Genomic DNA, 16,155 nt, shown 5'->3' on the forward strand with positions numbered 1-16,155 from the left:
TGCAATGTATTATTCATTTCATCGGGAGCCACCCCAAACTAAGGGAAAAATAATTTAATGGCGGAACAAATAAATAAATGTGTATGTGTGTGCATTTGTGTGTACTTACTGAATACCAATACTGTCATTCCTAGTCTTTTGCTATATTTTTTGGTTGAGAATGTTGTCCCATAATATATACATAAATTACACACACACACATTATATATGGGGAAGCATTCTCAACGTAAAAGAATAGGAAACAAACTAGGAATGAAAGTACTGGTATTCAAAGATCATGAATAAAGAATACCAATACATAAAACAGCATGGTCAGAACGCTTTGGCATTAAAAATTGAAATAAAATCACGCTATTACTACTTTGAAAACTTCCAAGATAATTAAAATCTCATTTCTTAACACAAGTTCTCTTGAAATGATACTATTATCATCTTTCCTACTACTTAACTAAATAGGCAACCGATTGCATGATCACACACAAATCGATATCCATGTTTTTATCTCGCAAAATGGACCAGAATAACCTTTGTTAATTTGTGGCAACAAAATGGGTAATAGCAGTCAACCCATACCGATGTCATTAATGAATGTCACTATAAATACTTGAATACCGAATACCTGCCTAAGGTTTCAGTTAGTACAATAAGACCCCAGTACCAGGAAAGACACACAAGTATTCAAAAAGCTCCAGGAATCCATAATTTGTAGCACCCGTCTCACGGTATTGAATACTGATTACCTCATTACAGAGTATGGACGTAAACAACCTAAGAACAACTCGCTATTCACGACGATATTTGTAGGATATTCCAAGGGATACACAAGAAGCTCTAGAGCTCTACCTAACGTCCTTTACAAATGACACACAAACATACACAAACACACGAGCTCGCACAAACTATATCTGAGAATAACCATTGCTATGCGCACTTATCTGGCTCCTAGTTATTTAAAATTATACCAACTTTCCTAATTATAAGTATTTTCCGACATCCTCGACCTTCAAAGTCGTACAGTTGCTCTCATGAATTCCTGTATACATCACGGCAACCTTAGGAGACATCTTACAATTCCTCAGAAGTTGATACTTAATACTGTTAATTGATATTAATACCACTCATTTAACGTTCTTTTAGTCATGTGATGACATTGCTCCGTGACTGTTTCATATGCAATGCTGAGAAGTTTCACATTTGCTAATCAAAGGATTCTTAACAGTTCCATGCGTATCAAATGAAACACGAGACTTCGTAACAAGCAGTCTCCTGACCAATTATCAAGGGGCAACAATTATGCAATTAATCCAAATTCTGCTAAGTTTAAGTGGCTTCTTTGCTCTTTCTGGCAACTATTCAGCTGTCAAGGTCAATGTAAGATGTACTTAAACTATCGAATATGAAATATACGATGTATACAACAGACAATATGACACGAGAAACAGGTTAAATTTAAATTTCTTATACATGTTCATGCATAAAAAATTAACTAGTTCTATAAACAAATTAACCAACAGCATTTTGAAAAATAAGCGAGTTTATAAAAGTCATGCATCATAAAGGCGTTGCCATTAAATATGTAAAGCAAATATAAATTATCCGTGCACAAAACAGATACATAGTCTTAATGTTGACAGACTCAAAAGCGAATTTTCAGTATTATACTGGGGCCTAGACGGATTTTATAACGAAAAAAGTGGTTGGGGATGAATGAGGAGATTTAGACTGGAATGAGGACGAAAAGTTATGACTAACATTCCACAAAAATTAGTATTTCACATGAACCTTACAAAGAAAGGAACTGTCTCTTACTGGAGTTCCGACGGCTGCCTTTTCCCGGTACTCAAGAAGCTCGGATATCCTTCTCACTATTTTTAAACCAAAGTTTCAAGAACTGAGCTTCAAGTGAAAATACCTCGAATGGACGGACTGCACGATATCTAATGTTAACATTTAACTTTGGGGCTTTCATTAAAAATAATGTTACCGGATTTGCTCTATCAGCTAATCAAGGAGAAATAAGAATTGTTTTTAAATTCACCTAAATTTAATTTCATTCTTTATAACTCTTAGAAACCCAATGCAATTTCATATTCGCTTCGTTTTCATTAGCATTCAATCGATGTCTTAAGGCATAAATTTTTATGATTTTGTCTGATTTTTTCTATTTTATTTTATTTTTTATAAAGAGGGAAAAGGTATCAACTCGACTCCCGTTTAATTTTAATCAAGGCTACCGCCGTTGGATTCCTTTCAAAATCTAGAAAAAAGAAAAGAAAATCCAAAAATCCAGTAAATGTCATTTTCTGTTAAGGAAAATGCAACAGCTGCAGAATGACCTTCAGTCTCTGTTCACCTATGAAATCTGCTTTGCTCAGTTACATAATCACTCACTGATGAAGATGGTCACAATTATAAAAGCGAACTGGTATGATCCTGACCTCGTTTCAAAAAGGAGTCACAATGCAAACTTTATATTCTTTGACCAAGAACATTATCACCTTAGTTTCCTGTGTTCTTCAGGTTTCTGCTGGGAGGAAATGTGATAAACATGTATTTCTCTGCTATGCTGGGCATATCTGGCATAGTCAGGTTCAAATGTGAGATGGCATAAACAAATTTACTGTTTTAATACTAAAGATCTACTAACTATGGCCAAAACGACAAAATGTTCAGGAAATATGCCTCCCAACGATAATATCTGGACTGGTTTACATTTAGGTTGAGGGTGGACAGACAAAAGTCGAGCACAAGAACCAAACACAGTGTGTATATTTTTTTTTTTTTTTGGTGTGTGTGTGTGTGTGTGTGTGTTTAAGTGTGACGCTGCTCCCAAAGCGGGAAATCTACATGCTGTATATACTGACCAAATTACGGTATAAAAAGCTGCTGACAAAAATTGCCCACATAACGCATCCAAAGAAATTTGTGACTTTGGATGTAAGATGCAAAACAGCATTCCAATTACTATGACGGCTCCTAGTATTCCAATCTCACCACGACTAATTAGAGGGTCAAACATGTAGAAAAAGGCCATGTGGTTGCTACAACCAGGATCTTTCTTCAACTCCATTCTTCTCCGGTGGAGAAGGCTACTATAATTCATTCGTGCAGAAAGCACCTTGTGACTCAATATACTCGTACTTCGACACCATAGTGACTGTGAAGTGTAAGATATAGAAATGGCTGACTGCGTCGAAACATAATTTATGAATTTCATACATAAGCTGAGTCTGAAAAATAAATCGTTATTATGACAGTTGTCAAATTTTATGGATATTAGTTGCGCGTCCAACACGTTAGTTACGATTTACTTAGTTTTTACGTATCTGTATATTTACGATATTTCTAGACTGCCCGAGTTTACCAATGTGCAAGGAGCGATCGGGGTAGAAAATACAAGCAGACAGAAAATCCTAATGTTACCTTGTTCCTCCTCCCTATCCTGCACTTCTTTTCTAAAAACTAATTATTCTTTGTTGCCAAGGCCATCGGCGACATTCCTGATATAAACATGTGCATTTGCACTGCAATAAAAGATGAATAACTGTAATAGAGGATGATATATAATAAATCTGAGGAATTGTCAATTACAAGCCCTCTTCCGTTCACCATCACTAATTACAAAAGACATACTGTTCCTAATACCTAACTTAAAATACCAAGATGAATGAATAACTATCGTCTACACATAAAATAAACGAAGTGGCTCCGTGACATATAAGATATAAAATTATAAACAAATCGACTCCTCAAGATATGAGAAGCAGGATTAGAAGTTTTTTGTTACGATATCACAAATACTAAAGATCACTTTGTAGATACATAAAAGTATATTCTGAGGGCAGACAAATTTCCTAAGTACATAAAATGGATTTATTATTGCAACGATGATTTCAACAGAAAGCACCATATTATGAGTATAGGGGATAATGGCTAGTTCACAATGGATTTTGAGGTCACTTCTTGCCATTATTCTTGTAGAGGAAAATGAATGACATTTACTATCACATAGTAAACCCGTTTTGGGCTAATGCCTCAAACGCCTATACATGAACTTAACGACGCCTACTGAAAACGTAAAAGTAAATAAAAAAAGGGAATGAATTGGGAATGGTGAGGGATCATGATGAAGGCTAATCTAACAAGTGATGGTGATTAAAGACTCCGGAGAACATATAACTAAAATGTAAGCAAACTCATCTGCTATAACCTTGAAATAATTTTAACCTAAATGTAAAGAAACTTGAGGGAAGGCTTTTGCACACTTGTTAGGAATGTGACATAATGAGGCAAAACACAGCTGTGACCCTTATCTTTAATGAAAGCCATTGCATAATGGGGGAGAAGGATAATTCATATCAGCACTGACATGGCATTTCCTGTCTATGTGTTGCCATGTACTTCTTTCTGACTGTATCAACCATTTACTAAGGGATGGCATTCTAATTATTTTTTTTATTTCAATTATCTTTTCCGTATATTATACTTCGAGTTAATACAGCCAGGACAACTCCTACTGGTTTGAGCTCTAATTACTGCCGAAATATGTTGAAGTTCTCTGAGAGAGAGAGAGAGAGAGAGAGAGAGAGAGAGAGAGAGAGAGAGAGAGAGAGAGAGAGAGAGAGAGAGATCAAATTTTTGGTGACCGAGATTCAATGTATTTGAGTTTGCTTTCTCCTTAACGATAACCTACGAGGCTGACCAACAATATTTCAGGTCGTTTTCATCAAAATGCGACAGTATATATTTAGGCCCAAATCCTGCTCCACAGCAGAGCTGATAAGGCACCGGTTGAAACATTTTCATTTCCTAATGATTATCAGGAACGGGAAGCCTAACAGTCCTAACAAGTTCTGGTTCTTAATTACAAAGATGTGGAACCTTTTCAGCTCCCATGGGTAAGTAGTCAGAAAGAAATTAGGAGGAGGCTTTATACAGGCCGTTGTCATCTACGACGATTCAATAAAAAATCATATATGTATAAATATATATTCCCAAACAAATCACTGAAAATGCCCGAGAACCGAAACCTAATGAATACAGCACTGTTCATCCAACTTCATCCATGCGCGCGCATGTCGGGGGAATTTATATTGGTCAGCGGTCGGGAATCCAAGGCAGTATCACTTTGCGAGCTAAAGCAAGAACTTCGCCAGCGTGCTTGTCGAGGGCTGTGGCCCGTCGCTGACGCGAACCTTGTTTCAGATACTTTCAAAAGATCTTTGAACACCAAGACGCACGATCGCAAGCTACGCAGTATTTGGATTCTGACCGCGTATAAAGTTTCATAGCGTAACTTAAAAAAAAAAAAAAAAAATTCACTATCGCTATCTCTGCAAGAAAAGTGACATAATAAAAAATCTGGCTGCCCAAACGAAAAAGTTTATGTTTTCAAAACCAAAACCTGTACGTTTACCGAATAAAACCATATTAAAATGGCCAACGATACTACCATCCAAATTACGTCAAAAGACAACAAACAAATGAAGACATTTTTCTTGGATCTGGTAAGGCTTCCTTATACTTTTTAGCTTTCTCTGTTAATTATTCAGCTATTATTTCCACGATATTTTTCATGTTAGTTTTACAGAGTAAAAATTGATTCACTATCATTTATATAAACAAAGACCAGCCGTTTTCAAAACCTAGTTTCACAAGTACCAAGGTCATTGACGCAAGACACAAAGCAGTGTGTGATGCCATTTATGAATGATGAATGTTCACTAATTCCAAAGATCTTTATCGCACCTATGTAAGTGTGTACATAAAAAGAATATTTACCTCTTATTCCCAATTTATTCTACTTTACAAATAAACTGGCCAAAAATGCAGATTCAAGAATGAAAAATAGATAAGATTATCTTCGAACTTTTCTGTCTGAACTCTCCTCTTCGATGTTCAAGTCAAATCAACAAACACAGCAATCATTCCATGCCCCTCCATCTGCTTCTATATAGAAATTTAAATCTGACTGTTATCACTGTACTTAATCCCTTAAAAAAGAGAATATCTTCTACGACCAAGATTACCCTATTACTGACAATGTTGCAAAGAAAGGTAACCCTCCAAGTTCTTAGATGAAGTCCTCGTGTTCTAAATTAAACAATAGCCTATGTATTAATACTATAATCAATTCACTTTATGAAACACCTGAAATCTAGCGCATTCTTTTTTAAATCTAGCGCATTTTTAACAAATTATTCTCTAATTACCCTTCTAATGCCTTTTAACTGAAACATCTATCTCTTTACTCAATATTAGTGGTGAGGATTACTAATTTCCATCAATAGTGTTTTATTTTGAAAACATCTGAATGTAAAGCTTGTAATTCAGTCAGATTTGTGTAAAAAAAAAATTCCAAACTTTCTTTTTCAACTCCCAATCCTTTCCGTGAAAATTTAACTTTTATTACATAATCATTTGGGTACTTAAGTTGCATCAAATTTGCCTTAATTGGCTTCTGAAATCTTTTAGTGTCAACCTTGTTTTCTCCTTTAATAACATACTGGAAGGAATGCTAATAAAAAATTGGCCTAAGGAAAGCAAAAACATATATTAAATTCCATGTTTGGACTGCCCTTCTTTTTATATTGGACGATCAAGTAATGATTTAGGAGTAAGAATTAAAACAGCACATATACTCTCAAAACTAAGCAAACATTCAATGCAATATTCATTGAAGTGAAAACTCACAAGATAAATTGCACCGACAGTTCAGTGATTGTTAGATCGAAAGATTGCTTGTTCATGAAATCTTTTAGAAACCGCCATTATACAACTTACTTCCAATTGAAATCCCAACTTTAGCTCTGGCTTGTATTATTTGGACACTTTTATTTGGCAAATATTTAAGAATGACCTCGTAGTTATTTTCTATGTATGTATTTGCATGTTTAATGTATTTTGTGAAAATGTTCACTTGGCAAAAATTTTTATTGTTCACCAAAATGAGATTTATTGAATTGTATTTTTATAACATTTTTTTGGTGGTCAGTCACCGTCCTGTATAATCTTTTGATTGTCTTGTCCTTGCTTCCACGCAGTTGGGCTTAATCCTTTTAAACCTCTTAAATTGTACCCCTGTTTGGGTAGGTCTACTAATTCTTCAGCTGTGTTTGATTCCTTTATAATACCTATCTGTCAATTTTATATGAACTTTCTTAGTAAACTATTCATATTAATATCAGTCTGCTTGGTAATAGAGAAGTCTAAAGGTCTCACAGCTGTACTCCACAGTTTCAGTTTCCTTCGTGGATTTTGTCTATATATATATATATATATATATATATATATATATATATATATATATATATATATATATATATACACACACACATATGTATATATGTATGTATATATAATGTATGCATGTGTATTCCAGCATATGGCTTGTATCGTTTTAGAGAACGTAGCACCATAAGATATAACCATCTTTTTCTTTAGCAAATTTCCACCTCAGAAGACGCTGGCACCTATTGTCCTCAACCACGTCTCGTTTGGCCCAGGACCCACTTAGCTATGGCCTACCTCTATCTCTTCTACCAACGGCAACCCACCCTGGTGCATCTCTTACTATTTCCTGTCTTCTATACACATGGCCTAGCCACCTCCAGCGTGAGATCCTAGCATTCTCATCGACTGGCTGCACCCCCGCTACTACTCTAATTTTCCTATTTGGTATCCTATCCCTTCATTTAATTTCTAATATTCTTCCGAGCGACTTATTTTCAAATGCGAGGAATTTAGTATCCGAAGTCACTGTACTGTACCATGACTCATGCCCATAAATCAAAATACTCCTAACCATTACCTTATATATTTTTATTTTTGTATGCAAAAATTGCTATTATTCCAAATATTTTTAAGCATTCCCATTGCCTGATGAGAACATCTTTAACCTTTCAATAAAATCTGTGTGCTCAGAGAGCCATCCTTATCTAAATATTTAAACATCCACTTGCTTTACAACTATGCCTTCTATTAGACAATCCTGTGCATTTTCAATATTCATAGTCACGATTTCAGTTTTTCTATTATTAACAACCAAACCAACCTTTCTACCTTCAATCACTAGACAATCTATCATTCTCTGCATTTTTTTCTGGTCCCTTGCAGACCAAAACTCTACCATCAGCATAATCTAAGTCAAAAAGTTTCCCATTTTCTCCCCAGAGTATATTAGCATCCGTTTCTCTTTTAACTCTTTTCATAACGTAATCCACGACCATTACATACAACAGACAAAAGGCCACCCTGAATCACACCATATCTTCAAACTGATCACTCAAACAATCATCAACCATCGTTTTACAAGATGTGCCCCCATGAATATTTCATAATACCCCTCACAATCTTTTCCAGTATTCCATATGCTTCATGATTTGTCCCCATAGTCCGACTCCAAAAACTATCAAAGGCCTTTTCAAAATCAACAAAACAGAAGACTTAACGGAGTTTTCATTTCATTAGCTTGCTGCATTAAATGCGTAACTATGAAGATCTGATCACTCCAACCCAGCCCTTTCTAAAACCGACCTGTTCATTCCTTAAAGTACCATCAACCACTGACTCCAACCTATTCAGCAATACTCTCCTGAAAATTTTCAAGGCTACAGGTGACAAAGTGATTTCCCTCCAATTACTACACCTACTCAGATCTCCTTTCTTTGGAACTTGAATGATTACACCATTCTTGCGATGGTATTATCCCCGTCACTCATACCTCACTGAATATCTTCACAAATACTAATCTAGCCTTTTCCACTTTAAGGATTTCCGAGAATAAACCATCGTCTCCTCATGCTTTATAATTCTTTAACTGTTTTATTGCCTAAACTACTACTTCCAGCTGATCTCACATTCATCAATATTTAAAATCTTCCTGAGTAAGCGATATATCCTCTTCTGGGATGTCTAATAAGAACTGTCTCAAAGTGCTCTTTCCATCTATTTCTGATTTCAACATTTTTGGTCAATAAACTACCTTCCATATTCCTGACTGGTATATTATTATGCTTACCAGCACTGTCACTCAGCACTCCAATTGCTCTATATGTTACTCATTAATTTTTCAGTTTCCATAATCTTTTCATTAAGAGATCTTTAATCTCTCTTAGCCTTTTAAATTCTGAATTCAAACTTAAGCACTTAGTTCTTGCTAGTTCAAAATCTTCATCATTAACAAAATGCATCTCACTTCTCAATTTTGCCTCGCCTCTCTTTTCCATCATATCCCATGTTTCCTCAGACATCCACATCATTCGCCTTCTGATCGTACAGCCAGCAGCCTCATGCAAACCTTTATTGGAATCCCCCGACATCTCATCTGCACTTCTCCCTTTCCTCCAATGTTTTCAACACCAAAAACCTGTTTCTGCATTCTATTCTAAATGCCTCCTTTTCCTTTCCTTACCTTCTAAGCATATCAATATCAGCAACAGGAATATCTGCTCCCAGAGTAACATGAACATCTAGCAAACAGCTTTTTACTAATCTGCTCCCAGAGTAACACGAACATCTAGCAAACAGCTTTTTATGCTTTTTACTAAGTGCAATATGATCGATCTGATTTTTATATTTTCTACATGGTGACATCCATGTCGTCTTGGGTATATTGTGATGTTGAAAAAGTGTGCCCCAATGACTAAGTCATTAGCTAGACAGAAAACTCCAAACATTTTATGGAAAGCTGCAAGAAGGAATAGGAAGAGTTATTAAACATAAGGTTGTAATTTGTATTAAGAGACTTCAATGCAAAAATGGGCTGCTCGAATGAGGGATTTGAGACTTATACGGGTATGAGTCTCAAATCCCTCATTCGAGCAGCCCATTTTTGCATTGAAGTCTCTGATGCAAATCACATGTCTAGCAACTCTTCCTATTCCTTCTTGCAGCTTTCCATAAAATGTGTCCATCCTTTCATCAGGTGTATTATTACTGGGTGCAATAACACAGTGATGTTACCATGATTTGACTTGAACCGTACATACAACAATCGCTCGTCTATAGGAGTCCATTCACATAGGTCCTTCTCTGCCTTGCATCCCATAACGCATTCTATCCCGTCAGCCAGACCTCAACAATCGTAAATTATGCTCCAAATTGAATTTATTTAAATTATGCTCCAAATTAAATTTATAATTCTAATTAATCTTATGTGTTACAGCACAAATATTTAATTCATAACTCTGAAAAACTGCCATAACTTTTCAATTTTGCTATCCTGACTTAGCGTTCTCACATTCCAAATGTCAATTCTGATATCACTTTTAGCATGAATAAAAGAATCACGAGACCGTGAGATACTTAGAACCCCTTGCCCATTTACGGGTTGGAGTCACAGAAGGCAGCTAACTTGCCTGCATGCCCAGTGTGAAGGGTTCAGCTACGCTGAGGCCAATCCCCGCCGGCGTGCTTCCCAGCCATTTCACTCTCAAGGAATGGAATGGAATATAGAGTTTAGGCCAAAGGCCAAGCACTGGGACCTATGAAGTCATTCAGCGCTGGAAAGGAAATTGACAGTAAAAGGTTTGAAAGGTGTAACAGGAGGAAAACCTTGCAGTTGCATTATGAAATAATTGTTAGGAGAGGGTGGGCTGCAAGATGGAAGAAAGATAATATGAATGGAATGATTGATTTATAGATTTTAGGCATAATGCCAATCACAGGGGCAACTAAGGCCATTCAGCGCTGAATCAGAAATTAACAGTAAAAGGTTTGAAAAGTGTTACGGGGGGGGAAGAGAGAGAAAAACCTCGCAGTTCCACTATGAATCAATTGTTAAGAGAGGGTGGACAGTAAGATGGAAGAAAGAGAATATAAACGGAGGTACAGTATAAGGAATGAAAATAGTTGCAGCTAGGGGCCGAAGGGACGCTGCAAAGAACTTTAAGTAATGCCTACACTGCACCGCAAGAAGTGCGCTGACGGCATTATCCCCTTGCAGGCTAATGTAAATGGAGGTACAGGAAAACGTATGAAAGGGGTTGCAGCTAAGGGCCGAAGGGACACCGCAAAGGAGTTTATGTGCCTGAGAAGCAACCATCCCCATGTTTCTAGGTGTGTGTGTGTGTGTATGTATATATATATATATAATATATATATATATATATATATCTATATATATATATATATATATATATGTTTTGAAATTAGAGCCCCCTGCCCCCTGCCCTCTACAGCATAAACTATAATTGATATGGACAAAAACATAAGTAATTCAGAAAAGGTATTTATTTAAGTTTCTCTCAAAGTATTTAATATTTTGTGTGGCCTCTATCTGCCTGTACCACAGCCTGCATTCTTGTGGGGTATGATTTCAGCAAATCGCAAAAAAGCTGAGACTCAAACTCCATTTCCCTAAGCACTTGAGTCACCTCTCTTCGCAGGTCGTTGAGGCTTGGTATACCATCATAGTTCACTGTGCGCACTTCATCACGATCCTTTGAGATCTTACCAATATTTTCACACACATTAAGGTCAGGGGAGCTACCTGGAAATTCACTTGACAAGAAGAAATCGATACCATTGTTTCGAAGCAGCTCCTGTGTCTGGAAAGCCTTGAAACATGGTGCCTTATCATGGCAAAAATATCACTTCAACAGATAACACATTTTCAGGATCTTTGAGGAAAGGAAATACTCCACCAGTAAGAACAGTTTCTTCTGACTGTGTAAATGAAGAAGTCATGGGCTTGCTGATAACATGAAATTGCTTGATACCAGATTTTTTCAACTCACGATATACAGCACTATAACTTCTCTTCTTTCCCCTTTTTGTTTCTAGTTCAAGCGCCAATTTACGTAAAGACTTTCTTGGTCTACCCACTACCTCAGCTTTGAGGTCTTTTGACTCCTGAGAAAGGATTTCAGGCCTTCCAAGATTGTTTTTAACAAATGAAGGATGCACTAGAATCCCTGGCCTCTCTGAAGGTTATAGCCCGGATTCGGTCAATCCATCTGATTTCCTCCGAGTCGTTAGCCATGGCTGTCTCTAACTCTCACTCAGTCTGAAAATACAATACTTGTTAAATGAAAAATAGCTTAATAGAAACTTCAGATAATGTACTTGGAGATAGGCTATAGCAGAGAACTTCATAACTTTCCATTTTTTCTGTGGAGGGGGGCTCTAATTTCGAAACACCCAGTATATATATATGTATATATATATATATATATATATATATATATATATATTATATACATATAATAGATATTAGGATATATAATATATAATATATATAGATAATATATATATGATATATATATAATATATATATATATATAATATATATATATATGCACACACACACACACACACAATTGAAGTCAGAGGGTATGTCGAAATCAGATGGCTTTCTTATGATTGCCGGCGTTTCTGGATTACAAGTTTACAAATGTTAAAATGACTCGGACAAAAGGCGGAAATAAAAAAATTGCAATTGTCATGATATTACTAAAAATGATAAGTAAAATTGAAATAGAGAGAAGGCACCTTTATTTCAAGGAGAAAGACAGTAGTGTCAATGAAGGGCAACTTCGGTTTGCGGGAACACTCCTGACAGGCATATGGGCATGGCAGAGGAATCGGAGTTTAACTGCGGAACGGGTTTTTTTTATTAATCAATAAATAATGATTCTAGAACTGTTAGAAGTTGGTCCTTCGAGGCTCTACCCAAAATATCAAAATCATATTTTATGTTAACATTTATGCACATGGTCAAGTATATTCTCACCTCGAATGACCAACTTCAAACGGTTCTGGAATCATTATTTTTTAAACAGAACGTTCTGCACTTTAACTCCCAATCCTCTGGCACGCCACTATATACTATACCTGTCATGAGTGTTCTTGGAACCCCATGTTGCCCTTCGTTGTCACTCGACTGGCTTTCTCGAAATAAAAGTGTGCCTACTATTCTCTATTTCAATTTTATTTATCAGTTTTAATCCTGTTATAAAATTTACCATTTTTTTTTCTTTTTTTGTCGGAGTCATTTCAATGTTTGTAAATTTTTTGGTCTTTTTAGCCCTGTGGGATTTGTAGTCCAGAAACGTCGGCAATCATAATAGTCACCTGATTTCAACATGCCTGTCCTTCTCCGACTTCGACTGTTTAATGAAGTCTTTAGCAACTAGCTGTCTCCTTTGTGTATATATATATATATAATATATATCATATATACTATATATATATATACGATATATATATATAGATAATATATATGTTGTGTGTGTGTGTGTGTGTGTGTGTCGTGTGTGTGGGTGTGTTCGTGCCGTATGGTGTGTGTGTCCTTATTTATGTGTGTAACAAAATGTTCAAAGATAAAACAAGAATCTGAGTACAAGTACATCATCACAGAACTTTCACAGATTAGGATGTCTCCATAATACCCATAAGCTGACTCTCAGAACTCCGATGAAAGTCCTACGGATTTTTAATGGCACTTTCCTCTGCTGGAGTGGCGGTCATACTCTTAAAATATCTCGATATTCAACAGAAACTGCTATAAGGAAACTCACCAATTCAGCGACCACAGACCGCCCATCCAGCTGTAAAGTGTTCCATTGCAGAGTTCTTTCTTTCAGTTTTACTCATTCTTTTTTTTATAGAAATTCTTTTACATGCTGAACACTAGACCTAATGACAGCAATACAATCTTCCTAAGGGGTCGGCTGTTCGAGTCTACCCTCTCCAGAATTCCATCTTTGAGCAACTGCGTGTTCTATGCCCAGCGATTTCATTCTCTTACCAACGTCACGCCAGCTATTATATATGTGTGTGTGTGTGTGAGTGTGTATTATATATGCAGAGTTGGGTGCTATTGTAATCAAATAAAGAGAGCTGGACGTTTTGCTAATCAAGGCAAAGGTGAAGTGGCAGTATGTGAATGCCAAGTTATAGTATATGAAGCAGCTTAAAGATATCGTTAGGGTAGTAGCAGCAATTTCAACGTCAGTTGAGGACAGAAAAAAGTATAAACTTGCTGTTACTACAACTGATCGGACAAGACTGAGAGTGCAATGACAAAAATAGTTGAAATAGTGAGGCTATATGGTGGAATAATTAAAATGAAAGATTGAAATGGACAGATTTCTATGGCTGGGCCTGCACCTACTCAGGTCTGTTGATCAAGAAAGAGCGGTTATACTGTTATTTAACAGACACAAGAAAGTTTATGGCAGGTACAGCATTCTTAAAGTAACTTAAGAATTGAATCATGTATAAATGTCTGCGCGAAAACGGTGTGGAAAAGCATTTTAGCTAACGTGTTACTACCTAGGAAATGGAAGAGTAAGTTGCCGGATGTAATAAGTAAAAGAGGTGTGACTGGAATTTAATCTCATCATTGGTTGGTAGGGAAGATGAATCAAAACTTTAAGTTGCAGAGAAAACTAAGAAAATGTGGCTGTAAATGGAATTACGAAGAGCAGAATGATCAGAAAAAAGTGAGAGGAAATTTTGGATTAAGTTTACTACCTCTTCGTCTTGTGAATCAAAATCAGGAAAAAGTTCCCCAAACTCACTTGCATATAGATATATATATATATATAGTGATATATATATATATATATATATATATATATATATATATATATATATATATATATATGTGTGTGTGTGTGTGTGTGTGTGTGTTGTGTGCGTGTATACTTTTACTAATATACATATATATATATATATATATATATATATATATATATATATATATATATATATATATATATAATTTCTTAAACTTTATAACAATTCAAGCTAGTGAATTTCTCACCATTTCAGCCATTAACTTACGCTAAGCAAGAGTGTACCAACACATTACCGTATTTAACAAAATTCACTTTAACATTTTCTTTCTTAAGAATAATTATGGAAATTCGTTACGAAACTGAAAAATTTCTTTTATTCGTCACAGTTCAAAAACTCAACTCCATACGATTTTCTCCCTTCTTGTACAGCTGCCATTCCAAACCCAACCGCTCCTTCTCTCTCCATCAGGTAGCATGGATTCCTCATCTCCCAATGAGAGTTCTCTTTCATTTTCCTAACTATGTTTATAGCATACGAACTACAGTCCCAACTGGGAAATGCATCCGCAACAGACAAAACGTAGTAACTAGAATTATAATCCTCAAGTTCTTCCACATGGTTTCGAGTGGTAAGATATCAAGTGACTCAATAATTGCTATGAGATCCAGAGCCTTGGTCCCGGTGTTTTTCCAAAATAATTTTTTTTTCTATGCATTTGTCAGATATTACTTAGCCATAGTATACTTTACATCCCTACCTAATTTCCGGCAGCATTCTTTATTACTTACATTAGAAAAAAGTATATTCATAAGAGTTAAATAATAAAGCAGCCAAAGACAGTGGCAGAATACACTAATGTATGGGTTCAAAGTTATACATGATATAAACATATGACTCCTCCCAACAAGGTGATGACTACAAACAGCTGTCTCTGAAATTCTGTATGAATATTCGTACCTTGTCAAGGCTTCAAGAATGGCGGCTATGATAAGTCACTGGCCCCCGTGGTTGCAGAACAGCTTTTGTGATTCGATTTGCGCAATTGTTAAGAAGTGAGGAGGCCCATGGCAAACCCTACGTAAGCTTGAACAGCCAAATGAATAATAGGGCCCCTTTTTGGGTAAGGAGTACACCCGGACATCCAAGGCTATGAAGTTTTCGTCATTTGTTATATTGGTTTTGTATGGCTTTTGCCTATTGGAAATTTGCTTTAGTATATAACCATTTGATTTGTATAAAATTTGCATTATAGCTTGGCATTTGCTTTTGTATAAATTGGGTTAAAATTCTTCTCATGTAAAATATTTGCTTTTCAATAGTTTTTTATTTTTATTTACGTATTTATTATGATTTTTTGCCTGGAATCTTTTGAATTTTGTAGGCGAATATAGCAGCATTCTGCTACATTCCATTTGATGTATATCAATAAACTTTCTGAATTTGAATTTGACTTCCAAAAGGTGCAGAAAGATAATTATACATGCTCCATTCATTACAATGATCGTCACTGTCATATTAGGAAAAACTTCAAGGGAGTTACGACGAATGTGAAAGTTTTCTTCACTTTGTTAATTGATTTTTAATTATAAAATTTTTCAATGGTAAAATAGTCATAGAAAGTAATTTCTC

At 35.7% G+C, this 16,155-nt stretch overlaps 1 protein-coding gene across 1 annotated transcript in view; it reads left to right on the forward strand.

The window, feature by feature from the left end:
* Nucleotides 1-5,114: 5,114 nt before the first annotated feature.
* Nucleotides 5,115-16,155, forward strand: part of LOC135212097 (urea transporter 1-like) — a 44,584-nt gene continuing 33,543 nt past the window's right edge. Inside the window, exon 1 of the mRNA XM_064245478.1 lies at nt 5,115-5,507. Coding sequence (XP_064101548.1) covers nt 5,436-5,507 — 72 coding nt within the window. The 5' untranslated portion in view covers nt 5,115-5,435. The remainder of the gene's footprint in view (nt 5,508-16,155) is intronic.

Source organism: Macrobrachium nipponense, chromosome 40 (genome assembly GCF_015104395.2).
Source record: "Macrobrachium nipponense isolate FS-2020 chromosome 40, ASM1510439v2, whole genome shotgun sequence".
NCBI classification, from domain to species: domain Eukaryota; kingdom Metazoa; phylum Arthropoda; class Malacostraca; order Decapoda; family Palaemonidae; genus Macrobrachium; species Macrobrachium nipponense.